This window comes from Erythrolamprus reginae, chromosome 3, assembly GCF_031021105.1.
Source record: "Erythrolamprus reginae isolate rEryReg1 chromosome 3, rEryReg1.hap1, whole genome shotgun sequence".
NCBI lineage: Eukaryota > Metazoa > Chordata > Lepidosauria > Squamata > Dipsadidae > Erythrolamprus > Erythrolamprus reginae.
Genome location: NC_091952.1, coordinates 99436517 through 99464013, shown reverse-complemented (window position 1 = coordinate 99464013; position 27497 = coordinate 99436517). Strand labels below are relative to the sequence as shown.

Below are 27497 nucleotides of genomic sequence, written 5' to 3'. Positions count from 1 at the left end.
CACATAGCTGCACCCAATGAGAAACCTTCATTGGGATTTAATAGATGCAATTTGACTTTCCTGGTGTTGGTGCCTTTTAAGTAAGCTCAGTGATGTTATTTCTTCTCTGCTTGGCTCCAGTAGCCTAGAATCTCCATGGACCTCCCACCTTACCCTAAATCCACCAAGGACTTACATTAAACACTGCAAGAAGATGCTGTATTCTAACGCCTGGGATAACAATTGCACGGAATGCTTGCGGGAGAAGAGAACTTCGGTCTGAATCCGCTTCCAGCCTGCCAATGTTTGTCAGGCATTTATTGAACACTCCGAGCAAAGCCTTCATTTAAAAGAGACTTGCCATCAGGTGGAGAAGAAAAGAGCAAGATGAAAGAAGATGCTTCCAAAAGCTCTGATCAGGTGGACACCTCTCAAATCCCACCCAAGAAACATGTGAGCTGGCTCTGCAGTGCCAGACCACAAGCCTGCTCAGTTAGATGGCTTTAGGGTTTTCGTGGATGTGATTTGCAGACGGGATGATCAGAGCTTTCAGCTGAGCTATTGCTCAGGGGGAATACTGGGAGGGGGGAAACTGGGAGGTGTGTCTGTCTCTCTCTCTCTCTCTGTGGCTTTTGCCCCTGCTAAAGAGATTGCTCTATTCTCTTCCTAGAGTCCGCCTGATCACACGCTTGGCAAAGATCTCCGGAGCAGGACAGGTCAAAGGCAGTGAGTATCTTTTCCTCCTCGTCTGTTTATTTGTCTGTCTGAGATTCTGATCCCTATTGAATTGTTTGCTCTCCCTATGTATCAGCATTCAATAGCTGCTACTATCTATTTTTTTTTATCCCCTGCAGGAATGTTTGTTACATGCTTGTATTCCTCATGCTTCTTTCTGTACAGAGTAATTCCTACTGAATTTAATACGGGTGGGGGATTAAATGTCGACAACTTGGTCTCATTCAATGGGAAAATACCAGCAACTCTCCCCTCCCCTCTGCTTTTCATTCCTCTGTCCTCAAAACCTGTTCCTGGAATCCACTGGAAAGGTTTCTCCCTGCACTTATTCTGTTCACTGCCAGGAGGAAATCCAATGCTTCTGTTGAGGAAAGGACAGGTCAGAGGGATGGGACGACCCTGGCCATCGCCCAAGCAAAGTTGAAGTGCTCTTTTCCATTGTCCTTCTCGTTGTTTTATGAATGGTGGCGGAACAGGCTATGTGGAGCAGAAAGAGATTTAATGCAGGCTTTAGCATATTTCTGCAGTACCTGAAAAATCAGGGGGAAAAAAGAGATTAAAATCCTTCTAGAATCTGGGAGGAGCTGGAGAGAGAGAGAGAGAAAGGGGGGGAAAAGGAGGAAATAATGTAAAATCTGGATATGGTTCACCTGAAGCCTAGCGAACAGGGCACAGTTTAGCAGAGAAAAAGATGAATGGAAATTAATACGGATGGTATGAAGCATCAAAAGAGTTTCCCCTCCACCCCCCACTGAGTGAAATGAGACCAAATGACACCTCAGCAAAAGTTTGAAATGTTTGCAAGCTGATACTGCAGAGAGAAGAGCGAGGTTGTCTTTCTCTCCACCTCCCCACCCCCACCCCAAAAAATCCAAAACCAAGCATGACAGGGAAGGTCAAATTCTTGGCCAAATGGAGACAAGGCAGAGGAGTCAAGCCAGTTTTTCTCACCCGGCATTGGAATCCAGGAAGCAGCCTTAGATGCTCCAAATGGTTAAGGTGGGGAGCTGGGTTTGTGCTAATCAAAGGCTTTCAAAGGATCTTTCCAAATTGGAGGGATTGATTTTCAGCTAAAGCCAAGCCAGGGAGTTGGGGTTGGGATTTAAAAAAATCCATTGGCTGGCCAGTAATGCTCTACCCCATTAGGTTAGATGGAATGAGCTGCTCTGTGTACATGTGTGTATTTTAATTTGATCAGAATTTTAATGGATGTGGGAATTAACCATTGGCAACTCACTTTGGATTCCTTTCTCTCTCTTTTTTTTTGAATGCCTTGAAAACCCATCTCATTATTTCTCTGCTGCCCATCTTCTTCTTTTTTTAACCTTTGTTTTCTGGGAGGCAGATTGTGGGATTGTTCTAGCACAGTGGTTCTCAACCTGGGTGTCGGGACCCCTTTGTGGGGTTGAATGACCATTTCATGGGGGTCGCCTGAGACCCTGGGAAAAGACAAATTTCCCTGGCATTAGGAACTAAAGCTTCTATTCTGGCATCTTGGAACGTATTTTTACAATCCGACCAATCAGGTTTTTACAGTGGGGGCGTCTCTCTGACCTTCCTGCCAATCAGCTCAAAGCTCTGTTGGGAGAATTGGCGCTAGACTTATGGTTGGGGGTCACCACAACACGAGGAACTGTATTAAGGGATCGTGGCCTTAGAAAGGTTGAGAACCACTGCAGAAAGGCGCTTAAAATACAGAGTAACCACATCCATTATAAATTGGACACAACTAACAAGACAATATATGGTTCCATTCGCAACAACTAATAACAACTAATCACTAATAACTTTGGGGCCATTTTGAAGCACTTCACGTGTGCTCTACCAATAATCCTCAACAAGCTAACCCTCAAAGATAGGCCAGTGATAGATGCCTGCATTGCTTTTACAGGAAGCACAGCTTGTCTAAAGTTGCTGGTGGATTTGAACCCAAGGTGAGATTTAAGCCAGGGATTTTTTAAAAAATCTTAATTTGTCTCTGTAGCTGCCTTCTTTATTACTGGACCTCAGCTACTGATAAGGGACTGCAGCGGAGAGATACTATTTAGTCACCTTTAAAAAATGTCAGCAATGCTCTTCCATTTTTTTCAGAATCTCGGTCTGTCATTCCTGTCTGCAATATTAGCTCAGTTCTTAATTTGCTTTTTTTTTTTAAAAAAAAAAAAACCACAAAAAACATCAAACCAAATCAGACCAAGTCATTATTTCTGAGCACATACAAAGAAAAGCCAGAGTTCTGCATTTGGGATTGCATTTACATTTTGGATAGATATGATTTGATGTCAAACATTATTCAATATTATAAAATATAAATGGATCTGCATAAACATCTGGCTGATGATTCAACCCCATTTTACTTATCTGTCATTTTTTGAGAAAGGCCAGGTTGTTACCAGGAGGCCTCTTGAGTCAGAGGACCAGGTTTATATTGGGCAGAATGGGATGGCTATCTGAAGTGGTATATGTTGCAGGGATTGGAAGTGTTGGGACACAGAACTGGGTGTGGACAATAGGACAATAAGACAAGGACGGTAGGCACAATGATGCACTTATACACACCGCTTACAGGCCTCTGAAGAATGGGGTAGGGTCGACTGTAGATAGTCTAAGAACTACATTTAGATCGGATCGAAACTCTAAGCCATCTAAGGCCAAAGTTATAGTAACAAGGATCGTAGCCAGAACAGTTAATTATTATTTTGGTCTCAGGAGAACCACCATAAGGAAGGAACCGCTACACAGATTTATTCCTTTTTTCCAATCTCCCCCCCCCCAATGGCCAGTTGCGATAGTCTCTGCCGGGTCTGAAAGAGACTCCCCCCACCTTCCCACTCCTCGCCTGGAGCCCTCCCCCAAAGGCCCAGAGAATCCTCCCACTTTCCCAATCCCTCCCCCGTTCTGCCCCTCTCCCCAAAAGGTGTGGAATGACTGGCAGGGGATTTCCTTTTTTATTTATTTATCTATTTATTTTGTCCAATACACAATAATACACAATGAAGGTTATAGAGGATATAGTAGAGAAGAAATATGAGATATAGGAGAGACTATAGGACACGGGAAGGAAGGCACTCTGGTGCGCTTATGCACGCCCCTGACTGACCTCTTAGGAATCTGGAGAGGTCAACCGTAGATAGTCTAAGGGTAAAGTGTTGGGGGTTAGGGGATGATACTACAGAGTCCGGTAATGAGTTCCATGCTTCGACAACCCAATACTTTGCTGTTTACCCTACATTTTTTATTTTTTTTCTCAGACATACTAGAGGATGCTAATGTTGATGTAAGATTCAATGGCCAAACTGGTTGCATCTTGTACATAGAGAGGAACCATCTCCCTTGCCTCAGGCCACTAAATGTCTTTAGGGTAGACCTACTGGATGAGAACTAAAGAGAGACATGGAGCTAAACCTTTCAGACCAAACCAAGTCAGTATGTAGCCTAGCTATAGGTGGGCTGCTGGGGGTTCGCAGGGATTCAGGAGTACCTCTATCTAAGATTCTGTCCAGTTTGAAGAACCCCCAAATCCCACTCCTGGCTGCCTCTGCCCATCCCACCGGGCCCCTCCCAAGCCCACATGGCCCGTTTTGGATTCAGGTAAATGCATGGCAATGTGGAGGCTCGGGGAGGTAAAAAATGAAAGTTTGGGAAGGCCAGAAATGAGCCTGTTTCCAGATGACCTCTGGAGACTGTTTTCACCCTCCTGGAGGCTCCAGGAAAGACTCCGGAGCCTGAGAAGGGCAAAAATGCCTCCCACGTGGTGCAGGAGGCTGACTAGGCCACATTCATCATGACCATGCCCACCAAGTAACCGGGCAGAGAACCCCTTGCTAAAATTTTTGAAGCCCGCCCCTGAGCCAAACATACTGGATATGTGAAATTCTCTCCTTTCATTTGCAGAGAATGTGAGCAATTGCTTTTCATGCACCAGATCACCCAGGTTGAGCAAGGATGTGCTAGCCTTCTCAATAGCACTGAGAAACCTGAAACAGACTCTATTGCACTAGAAAGAGCCCTTGAGGGAACGACTTGGAGAAAATAAGCAGGTGTGGGTAGGATTAAGCTTTTCCCATTTGTCTGTTTAGCTCTGCAATTGCCCCATTGAAGCACCACCTTCTCTGCTTGGGAGGTGATTTCTGCTTTAGGATCAGCTGGAGACAAATGTCCTTACAAACAACGAGGATATTTGCAAGAGAGAGAATGATGGAAGCCTGAGGCTGCTATCTTTCCTTCTTTTGTCAGCACAGGGTTGGAAATCTAAATTTGCAAAGATAACACACAATTGCACCCTCTGCCATTAGCTATTACTGTGACTTTCACCAGTTTACTTCCAGGTTATTCTTTCATCAATTGCATTTCCTTTATTCTTATGCCTTTTGACGAATGTCTTTGTCAATGTTTGTTCAATGAATGTTTGAAATAATTTAAGAGGTAGAAATATTTTAACATCACATTGTCCTTTCCCCCCTCCATTCTTTAACAGCTCAGTTTCAGTGCCAGCTTTTCTTTAAATCTTTAGAAGGACTCCAGCCTTGATGTAAAGAAATGGTAGCTTGCCCTTCTTAAATCAGTATGACCTTTAATTGAGATTCCCTCTGCTGTTCAATAGCTTTGCTGTCTTGTAACCTATCTTCCTGTAGCTTAAACTTATTGACAGAAGAATAGCAAAAATAGCACCTTCTGTGGGAGCAATCCTGTGAACAATTACAATGAAAATCTGTGCTTACTTCCAATGAAAAACTGTATTTACTGAGTTAAGAATTGTTAGCTTCCTTTGCAGTGGTGTTACTGCTTTTAAACCAATAATTGTCAATATCTTGTATCTTAAATTTCAGCATTGAGTCTCAGCAAGATTTCAAAAAAACCCATTAAAAAAAATTCCCAATATGCTTACAAAAAATTGTTGTTACTTAACTTGAATAAGGAGTGAAATTCAGCAGGTTCTGGAGACATTTTGAGTAGTTAGGAGAGCCAGCTAACACCACCTCTGGCTGGTCCCAGAGTAGGATGGGAATGGAGATTTTGCAATATCCTTCCTCCAGGAGTGGGGAGGGAATGGGGATTTTGCAGTATCCTTCCCCTGGTGTGAGGAAGGAATGGGGATTTTGCAGTATCCTTCCCCCGGTGTGGGGAGGGAATGTGCAACTAATGCTGTTTCCATCCCAGCAAGGATTCAGATGGATCTGAATTCTTACTGAAAAGGTTTCAAATAACTCACTTCTTCCACAGTCCTCTGAACCTGCTTAGCAATCACCTTCCCCCAGAGGGGTTAGATATTTGATGAATATAATCCAGTATGATGGGTTCCAGTGATAACTTCTTGTAAAAGGGAAAACCAAGGCATTTTAAGAGGTAGAGGAACAACAATCCTCTCATTAGCCACCATTAGGCCCACTGACATAACATCCCCTGGGTCACTTTAGCAGGCCAGGAGGGGCAGATCTAAAGAGGAGATGAATGAACTCATAGTTCTAAGGGCCCTGTCTACTTTCTCATATCCAATAGGTTCAAACCGTTCCCAGGTATCGGTAATTGGGCAAGACGTCTTCCCAGACATGTCCTCTGGACCTGCAACAATGTTGACATTCAACTATAAACAAAGCCAAGCAACATGTCCAATAAATACTGAGCAAATTCTCCTGCAGGGGAATCCCCAAGCTCCCTTTCCCAGGAGGCTTGTATCACCCAAAAGAGGACTACAAGTCAGCAAGCTATGGACCCAGTAAGGATTGAGATGTTTTGAGACTTTGCACTCTTATCTTAGGCCTTAATAATAGCTTTAGACCATGTTTGGTTGAGTTTGCCTTTTGTTAAGTGCCAATGATGGTCTAGACTCTAGACATTTCTCATTTTGTCTCTATCTACTCCTTTGTGAATCATGGGAACTGACAGAGTCCTCAAGAGGGGGAAGTATGGGATCCAATCCAATGCCTTAGTTGCACTCTTACTCCAAATAACAACCAAGGCTTGGATAGAGCATACATCAGACCAACAGGAAAGCTTATCTGGGTCCATTGGACACTGGAGGTAGACCATCTAATGAATCCAGCCTCTACAATGGATAATGGCACTAGAAAATTCCATGGAAATCAGGGCACAATCTTACTATGACCAGGGAGACATCAAGAGCTTCCTTGGTTTCTGATCAGATACTCACTGTTCCAACAAGAACACCAAATATGGAGGATATTTTTTTGTTTACAATAAAGACTTAATTCAAATTTTAATAACTGAATTATGTCCCGCCGTATTCCTGAATTCTACTTGTGGAACATTTTATCACTGGATGAAGATCATTGTTTTAAATAATCAAAAACCATAGTAATCTTTCTGCCATGGGGTTTTGAATTCTGGAATATATGTTGATGGTCATGCTTCAAAGGGAATCATATGAACACAATATAGTAAAACTGCTGTTGACATAACTGTAATACTAAGAAAAACACCTATTTGGACTATTTTTTATCTTAAGCATAATTACCCAATTCTCACTCATTCACGAATGTGGAACTTGACATGATCTATTTATTTATTTATTTATTTATTTATTTAATTGGATTTGTATGCTGCCCCTCTCCGAGGGCTCACAGCATATATAAAAAAAGAACAGTAATATAATCCAATTAGTACTACAATATTAAAAACAACTAGAAAGAGAAGATTAACCTAAAAAATTAACTTATTAACCAAACATTCAGCAATCATACTTAAGGCATTCAATGGTCAGGGGAAGATCTAAGAGTCCCAAGCCTGGCGGCAAAGATGAGTTTTTAAGCTCTTTCGGAAGGCAAGGAGGGAGGGGGCAGTGCGAATCTCTGGGGGGAGTTGATTCCAGAGGGCCGGGGCTCCCACAGAGAAGACTCTTCCCCTAGGTCCCGCCAACCGACATTGTTTGGTCGACGGGACCCTAAGGAGGCCAACTCTGTGGGACCTCACCGGTCGTCCAAAGGTCAACTTCCAAATATCATGTTTTTCTACCTCCCCCCCCACTTCAACTCTGGATTATCCAAATAGAGAAAAGAAAAAGGGTAAAGCTCTCATAGGTTGGGAAAACAGCAGAATAGTACATTTTAGACTGCAGGTGGGACAATTGTTTCTGTAGATATAATGGAATATTACGAAAACAAACTTGAGCTTGGCCATCTCTGTGATATGGTATTTCATTATGTAACAGAACTTCTCAAGTAGGGCCAACTGAACTATCATTTGCTTTTGGACTGAAGTAGTAAATTCATGGGGATACTCTCTCTGTCCCCCAACTATACTTTCCCCTTTCCATTTCACAAATTTTGATCTCCTGTTTCTCTGTCTTGGATATTATCCAAGATGAGGCTTTCTACATTTTTGCTTAGCTCTCTCTACATACCTTGTTTCCCCAAAAATAAGACAGCGTCTTATATTAATTTTTGCTCCCAAAGATGTGCTACGTCCTATTTTCAGGGGATGTCTTATTTTTTTTCAATGAAAAATTCACAGTTATTGCTGAACATAAAAAATGAACATTAAATACTGTAACAAAAACGCATCCAAACATGCAGCCGCATGTTGGATGTGTTTTAAATCTGATTGATGCAGCGTTTTGGGATGCAATTTATGGACAGCAGTGTTATATATGTTCTGTTTGGAAATGTTGCAAAACAAAACGTCTCCTACGTCTTACTTTCAGGGGATACCTCATATTAGGCAATTCTACCTACCATGTTTCCCCGAAAATAAGACACTGTCTTATAATAATTTTTGCTCCAAAAGTTGTGCTATGTCTTTTTTTCGGGGGGTGCCTTATATTTCTCAAATAAGACAAATTCACAGGCAGAAAAGCTGACAGCCCCAAAGGAAGTGTACCGTATGGTACACTGATTATGGTACGGTACCTGTCAGTATGGCACCCACACACACAAACGATGGCACTTATATGGTACAACAGTATACTCCCGCTATTGCAGCTTCCGGCCACGAGAGGAACTACAGTCTACGGCTTGCACTGTAGTGGAGACTATAATAGCGGTGAGACAGCAACAGACTGTGTCTGCTGTACTGGACGGTACAAAGCGATGGAAGGGGCCAGCAGGGGACGCCACATTATTATGGTACCAATATGAACAGCTTTGAATGGTACCGTATGTAAACTTGACTACACCTTATTTTCAGGGGGTGCCTTATATTAGCAAATTCTGCAAAACCTCTGACATGCCTTACTTTCGGGGTACGTCTTATTTTCAGGGAAACAGGGTATGTCTCATTTTCGGGAGGTGACTTATTTTCGGGAAAACAGGGTATTATCATTGCCTCCTTGCTCTGACCTCAAAGGAATTTAACCAGCACTGCAGTACTGCATGTCATTTGCTTTAAATAAGTGATTCTGAGCTTTCCCCAGTATTTTACCTACAAAAGTGGTGGGTGGAGAACTGTATATTGAAGGCATCAAATTCAGGGCAACTCAAGGATTTGAATAAATCTCTGCTAGGTATTTTTCCATTAGCGTCACACAGCATTTGTTTTTCTGACTTGCCAGTTTTAGTGTAACCTTGTCCTTTAGACTAGGATATTACACAGTTCTTTGTATAAAGGGTATGCCTTGTTTATGTCATCACCAGTGGTAGGTGGGTAGTAAATGATTTTGCTACTGGTTCATGCTTGTGTTCACACTCAACAGTTCTGAGCAGGCACATGTCCCAGGCGGGTGGGTGGAGCCTCCCATCACAGGCACTACCAGTTCTAAGAACAGGTCCCAACCCGAAGAAATGCACCACTGGTCATCACTATGCCAAAGTAGGACTAAGGAAACTCGGGTTCAAAATCAGATTCACTCACTCAGATTAGCCTACCTCCTGAGAATTCTTTAAGTAGTAATTGGGGGCTCATGAGCTTATTAAATAAAAGGCAGTATATGTATATAATTAATTGACACATCTGATTTTTTTGTTAAATGAACATATCATACTGTGATGACAACTGAATTAGAACTTATCCATCTTTTTGGTTGGCAAATACAATATAATGTGCTCAGGATGGTTCTTCTGACTGTTATTTGTTACTTGGTGTGCAATTATGCCAATGCTTGTATTAGTTTGAAGGATACTTTTTGCCAGCAAGAACAGAACAGACTTGTCATCCATCTGCAGACAATGCAGAGAGCTGAATTCTTAACAGCTAATACCTGAGTAGACTAAAGCTGCACTTTTCATGGATGAAAATGCATTTTAACTGATGTTGCTTTAAATTAAACATTCACTTGTTCCTGCTTTATGAAGCCATTTTGGTGATATGAAATTGATGTCATAGCCTTTCCCCCCCAATTTTATTTATTTATTAGATTTGTATGCTGCCCCTCTCCGCAGACTCCTAATATAATTTTTAAAATCCTAATATATTTTTTTTAGTATTAAAGAAAATGATAACCTGACAACGTGCAAATGTATTTAAATGTGAATTAATTGTTGAGTGAATACTATTGGATGGAAGGCCAGCTAAATCATTTTCAAAATGCACAACAATCCTAACAATAAGCTTTTATGATGGAGAGGAAATAGTTATCATTTTGGAATCCTTAGTTAAACAAAGAAACGTGACTGTTCTGAACATTTATTTGGCTGCTAGCTACTAAAATCTGATTTGATGAAATACAGGTGCAAGTGCTGGAAATAATGCTAATGCTATTTCTATTGTTTTGACGGAACTAAATGCTATGGAGCAGGCTGTATGGCTCCAGCCAGATAATTAGTTTATTCAGCAACATTTAGATTTGCTCTAAAATTACATTAAAATATTCAATAAATAGAAATTAGCCAAGAATGCTTATAACAGAAGGGAGATGTGGGCACAGTGAAATTATCTCAGAGACAGTGCCAAAGCTTTCTGCAGAAGCTTCCCATATGGCAGGGAGAAATGTCATTTTATATTTAACTGTGCAGTGATACAAAGCTCTTGTAGGCTGTTTCAGAATGAAATTAACAGAAAAAGATCCTTTGAGGCTAGGAGAGAGTCAAGAGAAGAAGATAAAGGTCTGTAGGGATGTGGCATCTTTCAGAGCTGATACAGTTTGAGGCTATACTTTCCAAGGTCTTTTGAGAGGATCATTGAAAAATGTATGAGAATTCCTCAATAACAACATAAACCACTCTTTCCTAGAAAAATAACTTCCTCTTTTTTGTCCTGAACAGTGGAAAGGAAGCCAGGATAGGTTCTGAGAAGCTATCAACATACAACTGGAACATTATAACAACCGACCTTCCTTGTCCACTGTTTTTGTTGTCATAGTTTTCCCTATCCTGATACAGGATATAGGAACTCCATAAGTTTTTTTTCTATATATTTTTATTAGAGAGGAAAATATCTACGAGACCGCCTTCTGCCGCATGAATCCCAGCGACCGGTTAGGTCGCACAGAGTGGGCCTTCTCCGCGTCCCGTCAACAAAACAATGTTGTTTGGCGGGGCCCAGGGGAAAAGCCTTCTCTGTGGCGGCCCCGGTCCTCTGGAACCAACTCCCCCCGGAGATTAGAATTGCCCCCACCCTCCTTGCCTTTCATAAGCTCCTTAAAACCCACCTCTGCCGTCAGGCATTGGGGAACTGAGATATTCTTTCCCCCTAGGCCTTTACAATTTATGCATGTTATGTTTGTTTGTAGGGATGTTTGGTTTTACAATAAGGGTTTTTTAGTTGTTTAGTATTGGATTTATATGCTGTTTTTTATTACTGTTGTTAACCGCCCCGAGTCTACGGAGAGGGGCGGCATGCAAATAAAATAAATAAATAAATAAGTAAATAAGTAAGTAAGTAAGTAAGTAAGTAAGTAAGTAAGTAAGTAAGTAAGTAAGTAAGTAAGTAAATAAATAAATAAATAAATGTGCATGTGTGTGTATATGTGTATGCATTAACCCCCCTATGGGTTTCCCTGCATTGTGATCCCTTTCAAGCAATCCTTACCCAGTCATTCTGGAGCACAAAGGAAAGCGACCGGATGCATAGATTTATGCTTCTTTAACCAGTGTCTACTTTGACATTCAGTTTAATGGAGACAAATGGAGATGACCCCTTATTCACTCTTCACGTTTGCATTTGCTTTCCAAGTTTGATTTTATGAAGGCAAAATGCTGAGAATTTGATGAGAGAAGTCAAACCAAGCCATATGGCCTCTTCTCACTTTCCTCCTCTGCTTGAACTGTGGCTGGGTTATATTCATTAAAACAGGACATTTATTATGCTGTCTTTCAGCCTCAATAAGGATGCAATCAATAGTCACATCATACCCGTTCAGCTTTAACCATGGTGGGTATGGGTCCCCTGAAAGAGGAAAGTGAAAAGAAAACTCACACTTTTCAACGCTATCTTGCTCTCTGGGGTCGCTTAGAGTTATTTTAAGCTTGGTTCATTTCCCAAAACAGAAGGAGATGGGGTTGAAAATGAAAATTTAATTTGGTTTGTAGAGCTTTTGGCGCTCCATCTGCTTCAAGGGTTATCTCTCCCAGATGTTAAAAAAAAGAAGAAGCCATATTAAAGTTTTTAAAATAATTAAATAATTTAAAAGAACATTGATAAAATTTTAATTGGTTTTGACTTGAAATAGAGATACAAAGTAGGTCTTTGTGTTTTCTCTTGAGCTATAACTTATTCTTTCTAGCATTTCTCTGCAAGCCTTGGGGACAGTGGAGGGACATACATCCAATCTCAAACTATTATGACCTTATTTTTAAGTCATGTTTTTTTAAAGTCATGATTACAAAAAATTCTCTTGGCTTCCGTAAACAAGCTGCCTTGGATCCCTTGCTAGTAATCCATGGATTACTAGTGTTTCACAGGCCTCATAATGCCAATCTGAAATATAACTTTTATTTTAGACTTTATAGAAGCCAGATAAAACATTTGCCGTGTTATGTTGGCCTTTAAAAATGAAAGTTTGAACCCACATGCTATATAGTAGGGTTTTCTTCATCAATAGAATTTCTGCAGTGCAAGGCTAATAAAAGGCAAACGGCTTTTTCGACAGTCAGTATAGGCAGCAACTGATTTTCCCTGTATTCAGTTTTCTTTAATGCTTTGCACCATTACACTGTAGAGTACAAGGCACACTTTACATCCACTTCCTTCAATGCTTTCTTTAAGAAAAACGCTATTGGAAATTATTTATTTATTTATTTATTCATTCATTCATTCATTTGTTCGTTTGTTCGTTTGTTCGTCCGTCCGTCCGTCCGTCCATCCATCCATCCATCCATCCATCCATCCATCCATCCATCCATTTATTAGATTTGTATGCTGCCCCTCTTCGCAGACTCGGGGCCTTCTGTTTCCTGCAGGCAACAGTACAGAGAGGTGTATGTACACACACATGTAGAAGTATGGTTTGCAAATAGACTTGAACTTTCCCTATCTTTCAATTTATTTCTAAGAAAAAAATGCGATTGTGGCTTGGAGGGTTGGGTTGTTTTTACGCCCAGAAATTTAAGAGATAACCAGAGGCAGACCATCTGTAACAGATGATGCATGGCTTCATGTATTTGATTGTCAAATTCTATTCTCCAATATTCTTAACTTTGAAAAGTGTTACTGTCATTGAGCTGAAATGTATCTTGCAATAGTTCAGGTCTATTTCATTTCTTCTCAGAAGCAGTGAAGGACAAGCCTTTGCTCTCTTCTGCTGGTCAATTCAATTATTAGAGAAGTCAGAAGTGTCTCTACAGCAAGATGGAACTTTCTGCTCTCACCAGCACATAGACATTGCTATAATTGCCTTCATTATAGTTAGTTCCTGAGTCATTGGCCTACCTCTTAACCCATTGAAGATTTTGCGGTGCCCCTAATGAGCGATGTGTCAGCAGTTAAAGACACTGAGCTTGTCAGCTTTAAAGCTGATACACTGGTTCGAGACCTGGGCACTGGTGGGTTCCCATTACTTGCCAACCTAATGCAAATGCAAGTAGATAAATAGGTACCACTTCAAAGGGAAGGTAACAGCATTCTGTTTGCCTCTGCATATAGTCATGCTGACCACATGATCATGCAAATGTCTTCAGACAATGTTGGCTCCCACTACTAAGAAATGGAAATGGGCACTACTCCCTAGAGCTGGAAATGACTGGGCACGGGAAACCTTTACCTTTAATGATTGCTGAACCTAAGTAGCTCTGTTTGGTGCCTGTGTTGGCTTTCTACATATTCCATATATTCTGAGAAGAGAAAGAAGGCACCAAATGTATCTTCTTACTTATAAGGCTAGCTTCCTGAAATTGTTTTCAAGACCTATTTTAGCCCATCCCTGCAGCATTATCTCTCAGTGAAATTGATTGGCAGTAAAATAAATTAGAAAAGACAAAAGAAAACCCTTTTTCTCAGTGACTAATGTATGGAATTTGTTGCCAGGAGACGAGAAGTGGTGCCTTTAAAAAGTGTTAGGTTAACAAAGCTAGTACTTAAGTGGCATTTCTGGTTAGTTGGTTGGTTTATTTATTAAAGGCATATATGTGCATGCATCACTCTCTCCTGCTCTTACAGAGATTTAAATCAGTTATAAAAATACACAATAAAAAGATCAAATAGATAAGCAATTTAAAAAAAAATAGAAATAGTATAAAAAAATAATAAGCATTAGGGACGAGGTCTAAGGGCTTGAAGTAAAAACCACTGTAAACATGCTTTTGTGAAGCACATGTGAAACACATCAGCTTTGCAGCTTAAAGTGTCATACAACTGACGTCCCCCAAGAAGATCCTAAGTTTCCATGAGATTGATATTTGAGAAGATGCTCTTTTGGGATTGCTTACATATTCTACCACTTTCAAGTAAATGAACAATATATAACCTACGCAACTAGACTTACAATCCTAGGTTTAGAAAGCTTAGAACCATGTCGCCTTAAATATGACCTAAGCATAGCCCATACAATCATCTGCTCCAATATCCTTCCTGTCAGTGACTACTTCAGCTTCAACCACACGAGCATGCAACAGATACAAACTTAAAGTAAACTGCTCTAAACTTGACGGCAGGAAATATGACTTTTGTAACTGAGTAGTTAATGCATGGAACTCATTACCTGGCTCTGTAGTATCATCACCTAAGCCCCAAAACCTTACCCTTAGACCCCACCCGATTCCTAAGAGGTCAATAAGGGGCGTGCATAAGTGCACCAGCATGCCTTCCGTCCCCTGGTCTAATGTTTCTCTCTTCCTAGTTTCATGTATATAAACATTGTTATATCTTTGTACAGGGGGTGGACAAATAAATGGAAACACCTTGCAGATCTTCCATGGAATCCAGATTTGTGAAGCTCCCTTTGAACAGTTTTTGTGGAAACTGGGTTCTGTACGTGTCTATTGAGCTCTGCAGTGATTTTAGGAGCTGCGGTCCTGCGATCCGCTCTAACAATTCGCTTTAGAGTCTGACGGTCTCTCTCAGACAACTTCAACTTTCGACCAGACCTGTGCTTGGCTGAGGACGTTTTCTCTTGTCTTTCAAAAGCAGTCATTACTTTTGAGACATTACCTCTTGAAACGCCAAACATTCGGGCACTTTCTGTTACACTAGCACCTGCCATTCGAGCACCAACAGTTTGGCCTCTTTGAAAGTCTGAGAGGTCTGCCTTTTCTAGAAGGTTATAACCAATTTCCTTAAATTTCTGTTTTAAAAAAAGGTAGTTTTAAAAAAAACATATCAAATAACAGAATTTAAAAAAACCCATTAAAATATGTCAAGTTTTGATTGCTTTGAACATGTTCAAACATTATGCCAAAAAGTCAAGTGTTTCCATTTTTGTGTCCACCCCGTGTATATTACCAATATGTACTTGACAAAATAAATAAATAAATAAAAATAGCATAAGAGTTTCTTGCTCTTCTTGTGGGCTTTTATGAAGCATCTGGCTAGCTAGCATTGAATAGAGAACACAGAGGTAAATGGACCCAATGACTGATGAAGCACAGATCCCTCTTGTGTTCTTTTGCACTAGTGTTAATTGTTATCCCTTTTCCTTCTCTCCCATTTGCTCCCCTATCGTGTATGACCGACTGCAGAAACAGAGGGATGAGGACTCGCCTGGGCTGTCTGTCTCACAAGTCAGACTCATGCAGCGACTTCACAGCCATCCTTCCAGATAAACCCAACCGGGCTTTGAAGTAAGTCGGGGGCTTTGTTTTCCATGAGGGATCCCTTTCTCCTTTTATCCCCCCTTTTCTTTGCCAAAGCACCAACTGACTGACCATTTTCAGGAGACACAGGAGGAATCTTTTAAAAGATGAATCCTTGATGATTTCATGAATGAGAATAAAAATAATGCTTACAAATTTCCTTTCACTATCTATCTATCTATCTATCTATCTATCTATCTATCTATCTATCTATCTATCTATCTATCTATCTATCTACCTACCTACCTACCTACCTACCTACCTACCTATCTATCTACCTACCTACCTACCTACCTACCTACCTACCTACCTACCTACCTATCTACCTATCTACCTATCTACCTACCTACCTACCTACCTACCTACCTACCTACCTACCTACCTACCTACCTACCTACCTATCTATCTATCTATCTATCTATCTATCTATCTATCTATCTATCTATCTATTTATTGGATTTGTATGCTGCCCCTCTCCGTAGACTCGGGGCGGCTAACAACAGTGACAAAAAACAGAATGTAAAAATCCAATACTACAACAGTTAAAAACCCTTGTTATAAAACCAATCATACATACAAACATACCATGCATAAATTGTAGAAGCCTAGGGGGAAAGGTTATCTTAATTCCCCCATGCCTGATGGCAGAGGTGGGTTTTGAGGAGCTTACGAAAGGCAAGGATGGTGGGGGCTATTCTAATCTCTGGGGGGAGTTGGTTCCAGAGGGTCGGGGCCGCCACAGAGAAGGCTCTTCCCCTGGGCCCCACCAACCGCCATTGTTTAATTGACGGTACCCGGAGAAGGCCCACTCTGTGGGACCTAACTGGTTGCTGTGATTCGTGCAAGCATGGCTTCCTGCATACCACTTTCAACAAGACAATCAGCAAAGTGAAGGAATTTACCAAGATAGGGAGAAATGCAATAACTGGCAAGAAGGACATAGGGGGCGAAAAATGGTATCAAAATGATAAAATGTGTGTAGGAATACTTTAATGTGAGTGCTACAGCTAAAAACTTGCATCGATAGGAGTATTTAAGTTGTTATTTGCATACTGTTATTTGCCTACACAATGCATGAGTCATCATTGTCACCCACTCCTCTCTACACACACCCTGATATCCACAAGGGGAATGGTATAGAGATTCTAATAAACAATAGCAATTGCAGCTTTATACTTCAAATGGGTTAGCTTACAGAATGTCTCCAAAATGCAGGGCCCATGATTGGCATGGAACTGAAATTTGGCAAATTTTATAGAATGTAGGACATAAAAAAGATCATAAAACAGTTTATGACATAATACACAACGTTATAAAACAGTGGTTCTGAAAAAAATTTCTCACTTTTTTTTTACCACGGACCCCCTTTAAGTACCTTTTGTGGGCTTGGACCATGGCCATAGACCAGTGTTTCCCAACCTTGGCAACTTGAAGATATCTGGACTTCAACTCCCAGAATTCCCCAGCCAGCATTCGCTGGCTGGGGAATTCTGGGAGTTGAAGTCCAAATATCTTCAAGTTGCCAAGGTTGGGAAACACTGCCATAGACCACCAAGACTTAAGACTTAAACTATAACATTTTTTCAAGCCTTCATGGACCCCTTGTGTTAACATCACACCCTCCCCCTCGAGGCTGATGGGACACAGATTGGGAACCACTGTAACAAAACATTTCCTAGGTAATATTTGACTGTGCTAAATCATTCAACATCAGTTATTTTCAAGCCAGATACATCTCTGATTCAAGGATGGGTTCCTACCAGTGCGATAAGCGAGTAGCAGCCTCCAGACTGCGCAATTTGCGTGCAGCTGCTTTGGCGCCGGTCCTTCAGGCACCACCATAATTTTTATTTCGTTTTTCATATCTTTTGCTGGCTGTGCATGCGCAGAAGCAAAATCTCATGAGGGGATGCACGCGCAAGAGAGATTTTGGCAATTTTTTGCTTCTGCACATGCACAGGAGGCAAAAACGGACCAAAATCTTGTGAGGGGACACGCACATGTGATTTTTGGGTTCCGTGCATGCACAGAAGCAAAATCACACACAAGACAACTGAAGCTGCATGTGCAGTACACTGGTAGAAGCAGGTAAGAGCAATCCGCCTCTGCTCTGAATATTTCTCAACTTTTCCAGTGAAAGCAATGCATTAGATGTTCTGTCAATGTTGAAGACATTGAGGAATTTGGTAAAGAAATATCTCTGAAAGGATGACCCAAGGGACTGCAGATTCTCTAGTTTTAAAATTAAAGTTAGAAGAATTTTGCTGCCGATCTCCTATAACATATCTTCTATGCCAATGTCTCAGAACAAATTAACAACTTGAGTGGATGAACATAGAAGTTTTGGAAAAGGATCATTAAACTTCTAAGGACTCCAGACAAAGGGAGAAAACAGATTTTCTTATAATGCTTTCCCATCGAAGTTAAGGAATTGAACAATTCTTGTATAAGAGATAATGTAGAACAAAGATGGGCATTTTCATTGTGGGAGATTTTCATTTTACAAGAACTTTAAGATGACCAATCTAAACTCAAACGAAATAATACAGTTTCGATGTATCCTTACTATCAGAGACTGAATGCTTCTAAGGCCATTTTACCATTGATGTCCTACATCAGGATTGTCAAACTCTTGGCCCGTGGGCCAGATGCGTTAAGTGCTGGCCATGCCCCTGGCCGATTTAGAGAAGGGGAAAAAAGTCCTGATAGGTCACATGACACTGCCATGATGATGTGAGTTTGACACCCCTGTCCTACATTATCTTCTCGAGTCCTTCAACCACTGTTGTGCCAAAATAACAATAGTGAGGAGAATTATTTCAGGAGTAGCTGGATGATCATGCAAAGATATGGTGGAAGGTCTTAAGCATAAAACGTATCAGGAAAGACTTAATGAACTCAATCTGTATAGTCTGGAGGACAGAAGGAAAAGGGGAGACATGATCAAAACATTTAAATTTGTCAAAGGGTTAAATAAGGTTCAGGAGGGAAGTGTTTTTAATAGGAAAGTGAACACAAGAACAAGGGGACACAATCTGAAGTCAGTTGGGGGAAAGATCAAAAGCAACATGAGAAAATATTATTTTACTGAAAGAGTAGTAGATCCTTGGAACAAGACGTGGTTGGTAAATCCACAGTAACTGAATTTAAACATGCCTGGGATAAACATATATCCATCCTAAGATAAAAATACAGGAAATAGTATAAGGGCAGACTAGATGGATCATGAGGTCTTTTTCTGCCGTCAGTCTTCTATGTTTCTATGTTTCTATGATATTAAAAATTTATCGCTGGAGAGATGGCCAACCAAGTTTAGTTCAAGAATTTATTCAGAACTGAGATCTAAATTAATTCACCACAAAATCCATTCCCGATTCCTCTCCTCCCCGTTTCTTTGCTTGAGCAACATAATTTATAAAAAATGGGCATGGTAGGTTCTCTTCTTGTTCAACAATTGGGACTTTGGGACTCTATTGTGTGTTTATCTTCTGCCCATTCCCGATACAGCAGAATAAGCTATTTAATGATCTGTAATATTATCCAAATTATTTCATATGGACACATCAGATTTAAAGAATTTTAATACATTATTTTGGGGCAATTGTTGTAGCTCTTGATTTCCCCTCTTTCCCCATAGAAGATTGTCCACAGAAGAAGCTACGAGATGGGGAGATTCTTTTGATGTTCTCCTGAGTCATAAATGTAAGTAGAAAAGCCTTTTCTTTACATTGCCTCCATGCTTAAAAATTTGCCTATAGCTTATTAATAGAGAATTATTGAGTAATTATACATGCAGCAGGAGAGGGATTCAGTTCTCTTAAAATCTCTGGTGGATTGGATACTATGGGGATTTTCTTTACATGGGTGAGTTTTAAATTGATTGTGACAAGTCCAGGAGGAAATAAATGTGACTCCCCCACCAGTTCAGTTGCTATTATTCTCAAGTGACAAAATGTATTTCAGATTTTTTTTTTTAAAAAAAAAGCCAAGGTGGCCAATTTCATTTCAACCATTTCTGGATTCCTGCTCCTGTCAGTCATAGTGATTGCTCCCCCCCCCCCAGTTTACAGCCATTACTGGTATAATACAGTGATAGAAATTCCAAATCAGGAATGGAAAGAATAAAAGATAGGGAAACTGTATTTATATATTACAGTGTTCCCTTGATTTTCACGGGGGATGCGTTCCGAGACCGCCCGTGAAAGTCGAATTTCCGCGAAGTAGAGATGCGGAAGCAAATACACTATTTTTGGCTATGAACAGTATCACAAGCCTTCCCTTAACACTTTAAACCCCTAAACTGCAATTTCTCATTCCCTTAGCAACCATTTAGATTATTACTCACCATGTTTATTTATTAAAGTTTATTAAAAAAAATATTTATTAAAGGCGGACGAAAGTTTGGCGATGACGTATGACGTCATCGGGCGGGAAAAACCATGGTATAGGGAAAAAACCAGCAAAGTATTTTTTTAATTAATATTTTTGAAAAACCGTGGTATAGCCGTTTCGCGAAGTTCGAACCCGCGAAAATCAAGGGACCACTGTATATGCTATGTGCATTTCCTGAGCCCTAGTTTTGACATGAATGAGATAAAGAAAGGAGGCAGAATGCAATTTATAGAATTCTTTCCAAAGTCTTAATTATAGCAAGTGCTAGTGGTTATATGTTTGGGAACGAGATGGAGGAAGAATGCAGATCAAAATTGAGCAGTTGGGGACATTCTGACTCCCCACCTCTCTCATTGGGGGGATTTTTTCTCTTTGCAACTCTCAACCTTCCATTTTCAAACTTGATCTTCCTTTGGTTGGTGTTTCCACCAACATCACATTTAGTCTTAGTTTCTTAATTTTGGGGAGAGTTATCTTGCTGATGGAAAGGCAAGTGGACAATTGAATAGGCCTGTGTCCCTTTATGGAATGTATTTCCAACATTTTGTGGAATGCTTTGGTTAGCTACTGGGGAATTTTCCTGTATGAAGAGAAAGAGTGATTCAGATAAAATGATTAGATACGTTTCCATGGTTGAAGGTGCACTGGAATCTGGGTGTCCCCAGTATAAACCAGCACTTTTTGTCACTCTACCAGGATGGTCTTCCTTTTTTCACCACATTCAGATCATATTCATTTTTCTTTGGCAGCTGAGCTGATTGTGGCTGAGTTATTGTGGCTGAATTATTTTAGAGAAGGAACCGTTTTGAAACCAGGACTAACAGAGCTCAGGTCTCACCTTCCCTGTGCCAGCTCACTCTTTATTCCACTATTTCTGAATCAGCAAAATGAAGAGATAATATATTGATATCCAGCTGTATTTAAAGGATGCAAGAGTGAATTCTTGCTCCAATCTACCTATGCTATATATATATACTGACTCCAACCTATCTATATTGTAAATCTCTTTTTCAGATGTCACCCTCTTATTTGGTCAGGCATAATAAATACAACCTCTTAATCAACTCTTCTCCCTCCTGAATATACCACATAATGGCATAGAATGCAACCTTTTTTTGCTGAACATAACATTGGAGACTTAAAAGAGACAGATGCTAATTTTCAACAGTAACCCCACATGTTCTAATTATTGGCTAGAGAAGAATGTTCCCTCACATCATGAGTCTTGTTCCCACTTTATATTCCCATTTTAACAAGGAGCTTTGGGATTTTTCAGAGGTTTCTAATAAGTTAATTGAAATGAGTGGAATTTGGCAATCAGATATCTAAGGTAGGCTGCAGATTTCCGCCCATGGCATTGTTTAGTATGAAAAGCTACTTATTTCAGATGGTGTACAATATAATTTATGTTCAGCAAGAAAAACCTACAATCTGCCACTTCCATATAATTTTATTTAAATCTGTGAAGCTATACAATCAACTTGCTTTGTGTAATTTATAACCAATCTATTATCCCAGTGGTAGTCATGGAAAATATTATTTTGGTACGCTGACATATTTCTGTTGATATCAACATATTTGCTGATATTATACGCATGGCTGTAATTTTTATGAACCTACCACACATCTTAGCTAACCATAGTTAGATTGTTAACATATTTCTTTTAAAGAAATATTTGATTCTGCTTTTGTTTAATATTTGGTATAGTAGGCAAGGCACCAAGGAACATGAATTCTAGTTTCACCTTAGGCATGAAGACATCTGTCTGATTTTGAGCTAGTCATTTCTCTCAGACTTAGGAAGCAGGTATCTTTGAAAAACTTTATCAAGAATAATGCAGAGACTTGGCTAAAGCAGTAATCATATACAGTGGTCCCTCGACTTGCGCGTTCTCGATTAGCGCGAAACGCTGCAACGCGGTTTTTCAAAAAATATTATTTAAAAAATAAAATATTAAAATATTATTAAAAAAAAAATATTAAAAAATAAATTTTTTTTTATTCTGTTCCCTGAATGGAGACCGCCGGCCGCTCAATCGGGCCGGCAGGGAACAGAATGGAGCCTTACGCGGCGGGGCTGGTAAGGGGGGGAGCCGAGGGGGGAGCCGAGCCCAGCCCCGTGGCATTCGCTTTCCTCCCGCCGGCAGCCGACTGATCGTGGGCTCCTTCGCAACCTCGGAGAGCTTCCTGGTTTTCGTGAGCTTTCATGCCCCGGAAGCTCTCCGAGGTTGCGAAGGAGCCCACAATCAGTCTCGGCTGCGGGTGGGAGGAAGGCGAATCCCCCGTGGGCTCCGTTACATCTTCCGCTGCCAGCCAGGCCATGCTGGCGGCAGCGGAACAATCGCTGGGTGGAAGGCGTGCTCGGCTCTGCCGCTCCAGCCGCTTTCGGCCGAGCCTCCCTAGCCAAGCGACTGCCTTCCGTCGCAGCGGGGAACATCGGCGCAGGAGGCAGGAGAGGACCGGGCGACCGGAGAAGCAGCGCTGCCGCCGCCACGCCTGGCTCGACTTCCCTGGCTGCTTGGCCGGGGAGGCTCGGCCGAAAGCGGCTGGAGCGGCAGAGCCGAGCATGCCTTCCGCCCGGGAAGTCCTGCCCCTTCATCCCCACCCCTCGGAGCCGAAGATGGGGTTTCCCCTTTGCCTTTACCCCATCTTCGGCTCCTCGCTGCTTCCGCGCTGCGGAGCAGATCAGCTGTTGGGCGGCTGAAGGAATCTTCCCTTGGTCTTCCCCGCCGCCCACACGCAAACTCCACCATCTGCGCATGTGCGGCCATGAAAAAAATGGCGCACATGCGCAGATGGTGGTTTTACTTCCGCATCCAATATAACGCGGAAATCGGTTAGCGCGGGAGGTCTTGGAACGTAACCCCCGCGCTAACCGAGAGATCACTGTATCCTGTTTCTCCAAAATAAGACATCCCCTAATAATAAGCGCAATTGGGCATTTGAATGCATGGCAATAAGGCCTAGAGGTTATTACAGGGTTCAAAAAAAATATAAGACAGAACCTTATTTTGGGGAAAACACGGTATATATTCAGACTATTTTCAACAAGCTTAAAGTAATCATAAAAATAAAGGAAACAGACAATTAGTAACATGAAGGATATATATACTAATTAGCTGCTTGCTTTATAATTATGGTTGCTTTAAACTTGTTGAAAATAGTTTTAATGATTATGGTTTTTACGCTTTTTAGACCTTATAAATGGCTGTGATTAATTTTGTGAGAAAGGGGAATCATGATATGTCAATGATCTGATTTATAAATGATAGATATACTATGTCATTACACTTATGAAAAGCATAGAAGATGACCTTTGTGTAGGAAAAGTGATCAAGATGTGTTTATATCAACTTGACTAAACCATGTACAGTGATACCTCGTCTTACGAACTTAATTGGTTCCGGGACGAGGTTCTTAAGGTGAAACGTTTGTAAGACGAAACAATATTTCCCATAGGAATCAATGGAAAAATGATTAATATGAGTCAGTCAAGGTGACTGGGGCACGTACTTGTCCACCTGTCTGGGAAGAGTTTGATCTGGTGACACCTGATGAAGTGGACAAGGCCATTGGATCTGTGAGTTCCCCCACCTGCTTACTGGATCCGTGTCCCTCCTGGTTGGTCTCGGCCAGCAGGGAGGTGACACGGAGCTGGGTCCAGGAGATTACCAATGCTTCCTTGGGGAGGGGAGTTTTTCCAACTCTCTATAAAGAGGCGCTTGTGCGCCCCCTCCTCAAGAAGCCCTCCCTGGACCCAGCCATACTTAATAACTATCGCCCAGTCTCCAACCTTCCCTTTATGGGGAAGGTTGTTGAGAAGGTGGTGGCGCTCCAGCTCCAACGGTCCTTGGAAGAAGCCGATTATCTAGATCCCCAGCAGTCGGGTTTCAGACCCGGTTACAGCATGGAAACTGCTTTGGTCGCGTTGATGGATGATCTCTGGCGGGCCCGGGACAGGGGTTTATCCTCTGTCCTGGTGCTCCTTGACCTCTCAGCGGCTTTCGATACCATCGACCATGGTATCCTTCTGCACCGGCTGGAGGGGTTGGGAGTGGGGGGCACTGTTCTTCAGTGGTTCTCCTCCTACCTCTCCGGCCGGTCGCAGGCGGTGTTAGTGGGGGGTCAGAGGTCGACTCCGAGGACTCTCCCTTGTGGGGTGCCTCAGGGGTCGGTCCTCTCCCCCCTGCTATTTAATATCTACATGAAACCGCTGGGTGAGATCATCCGAGGGCATGGGGTGAGGTATCATCAGTACGCTGATGATACCCAGCTTTACATCTCCACCCCATGTCCAGTCAACGAAGCAGCGGAAGTGATGTGCCGGTGTCTGGAGGCTGTTGGGGCCTGGATGGGTGTCAACAGACTCAAACTCAACCCGGATAAGACGGAGTGGCTGTGGGTCCTGCCTCCCAAGGACAATTCCATCTGTCCATCCATTACCATGGGGGGGAATTATTGACCCCCTCGGAGAGGGTCCACAACTTGGGCGTCCTCCTCGATCCACAGCTCACATTAGAGAACCATCTTTCAGCTGTGGCGAGGGGGGCATTTTCCCAGGTTCGCCTGGTGCACCAGTTGCGGCCCTATCTGAACCGGGACTCATTGCTCACAGTCACTCATGCCCTCATCACCTCGAGGTTCGACTACTGTAACGCTCTCTACATGGGGCTACCTTTGAAAAGTGTTCGGAAACTTCAGATCGTGCAGAATGCAGCTGCGAGAGCAGTCATGGGCTTACCTAGGTATGCCCATGTTTCGCCATCACTCCGCAGTCTGCATTGGTTGCCGATCAATTTCCGGTCACAATTCAAAGTGTTGGTTATGACCTTTAAAGCCCTTCATGGCATTGGACCAGAATACCTCCGAGACCGCCTACTGCCGCACGAATCCCAGCAACCGATTAGGTCCCACAGAGTGGGCCTTCTCCAGGTCCTGTCAACTAAACAATGTCGGTTTGCGGGCCCCAGGGGAAGAGCCTTCTCTGTGGCGGCCCCGACTCTCTGGAACCAACTCCCCCCGGAGATTAGAACTGCCCCTACTCTCCCTGCCTTCCGTAAAGTTCTTAAAACCCACCTCTGTCGTCAGGCATGGGGGAACTGAAACATCTCCCCCAGGCATGTACAATTTATGTATGGTATGTTTGTGTGTGTGCTTGTTAGTATATTGGGGTTCTTTTAAAACTTTTTTAAATATTTAAATTTATTTGGATTTGTTACGATTTGTTTATGCCTTGTTGTGAGCCGCCCCGAGTCTGCGGAGAGGGGCGGCATACAAATCTAAATAATAAAAATAATAAAATAATAAATAAAAGTAAATTGAAAGCCAAAAAAAAACCCCATTTGGAAGCAACTTAGATAGACACCACTAATTCACAGAAATATGAGGAGGAGGAAGTGTAGCACAATAAGCTTTGCAAGATTCTGTTATTATAGCCACTACCAATAAAGTGGTTTTAGCATACCTGTGGAGTTGACTGCATTGTCTAATCTGCTTGATTGGGCTGACGTGAATCTTGCAAGTCTCATTCTGCTGCACTTCCCTTTCCTTCTGTGGAATAAGGGGATATTTGTCTCAGCAGCTTCCAAATGTTATCTGGACATTTTAGCACCTTTTGCCTACGCAACAGCTTTGCATATCTCTGTCAAGGTCATCCTCCTTACTGTCTACAAGAACATACTGAATTCATTCCTTCTATTTGTAACTAAGGCACGTGTTATTATATTGAGATCTGTAACTAAGGCATGCGTTATTATAGCCAGAACTGAGTTTATTGGGGATAGAGGTAGCTGGATTACCAGTCTAACTTGTGCTGAGTGCAATTGCACACTTGTGTAAAGTGAGTTCAGAAGTATTCTGAGATTCAAATAGGTTGCTAGGTCTGATTCAAATAGGCTGATAGGTCTGGGAGGGCCAGGAGCACCAATAAATCCTTTGATCAAATCCCAGTGTATTAACATTTAATGAACCCATTATCACCCCTGAGACAGTTCAGAAGATATAGCTGGAAAATAGAAGAACAGAGTGAACTGGAAAGGATGCTCAACCCAGAAGTAATTTTTTTTAATGTTTTGGAAAAGAAAGACATCATTGCAGAAATGAAGGAAGCCTCATCAGATTTAAAGGATTTCATGTGATCAGATAGAGGGAGTTCACTTCCTAAAAACCTCTATTTGAGCTGATAACAACTGAATTAGAGAATCAACCTTCTGATTCAGTGTTTTTGTCAGTTTCTTATTATTGATTCCCTGTTTTATTTCAACAAGGGATTTTGTCACAAAGATTGAACTGTTGGTAAGCAATAAACCTTAGAAAATTACAAAAAGCACTATCCATAAAATTTAAAGAAAGGAGTCATTATTCATCACTAGTAATGTCATGGCAATATTTTTTTTTTTAAATTGTATCCTGCCTTTATTTATTTTTACAAACAAGGAAGCAAATATATCCCCCACATCTTCCTCCTCCTATTTTCCCCCCAATAACCACCCCTGGGAGGTGAGTTGGGCTGAGACAGAGCAAATGGCCCAAGGTCAACCAGTTGGTTTTATGGATAAGGCAGGACTAGAATTCATGGTCTCCCACTTTTCAGCCTGATGCCTTAACCACTAGAATAAATGGACCTTTTCTTTCAGTCCTCTTATCATCCTCTGATCACATTTATCAATGACCTTCCTAAAATGCAATTCCAAGAATTGAACACAATATTCTAAATGCAGTTGTAGAATATAAAGCATCAATACTTTTTCTTGATCCTGAAATGGTACTTCTGTTGATAAGGTTCAAAATTGCGTTTAGGTTTTTTTTTGCAGCTGCCTCATAATGTTGGCTCATCCTCATAATGTTGGCTCATGTTCAGCATGTGATATACCAAGATGCTCAAATCTTTTCCACATGTATTGTGACCCAGTGTGGTTTTCCCCATTCTATTTAATCTCTTTGATTTTTCCTATCCAAATGAAGGACTATACATTTGTCTCTATTGGAAATCATGTTACTGGATTTTGTCCAGTGGTTTTCAGCTTTCCTCTCTATTTACTATCACTTTCATGATCTTGGCATCAATTAATTGGGAGCTTGATAACTAGATCCTCATTCATGTCCAGTCATTTATAAATATGTTGTTAAAAACACAGAGCTGTCATATACCACTCTACACTTCCTTCCACTTATTGATGGACAATATATTCTTTAGGTATGATTGTGCCATCAGTCCTATATCCATCAAATAATATAGAAACATAGAAGACTGACCGCAGAAAAAGACCTCATAGT

At 41.5% G+C, this 27497-nt stretch overlaps 1 protein-coding gene across 1 annotated transcript in view; it reads left to right on the top strand.

Moving 5' to 3' along the window:
• The first annotated feature begins 231 nt into the window (after nt 1-231).
• Nucleotides 232-27497, top strand: part of RGS8 (regulator of G protein signaling 8) — a 50271-nt gene continuing 23005 nt past the window's right edge. The window contains 6 exon segments of the mRNA XM_070749002.1: nt 232-270; nt 272-323; nt 326-432; nt 650-705; nt 15717-15818; nt 19468-19532. Coding sequence (XP_070605103.1) covers nt 232-270; nt 272-323; nt 326-432; nt 650-705; nt 15717-15818; nt 19468-19532 — 421 coding nt within the window.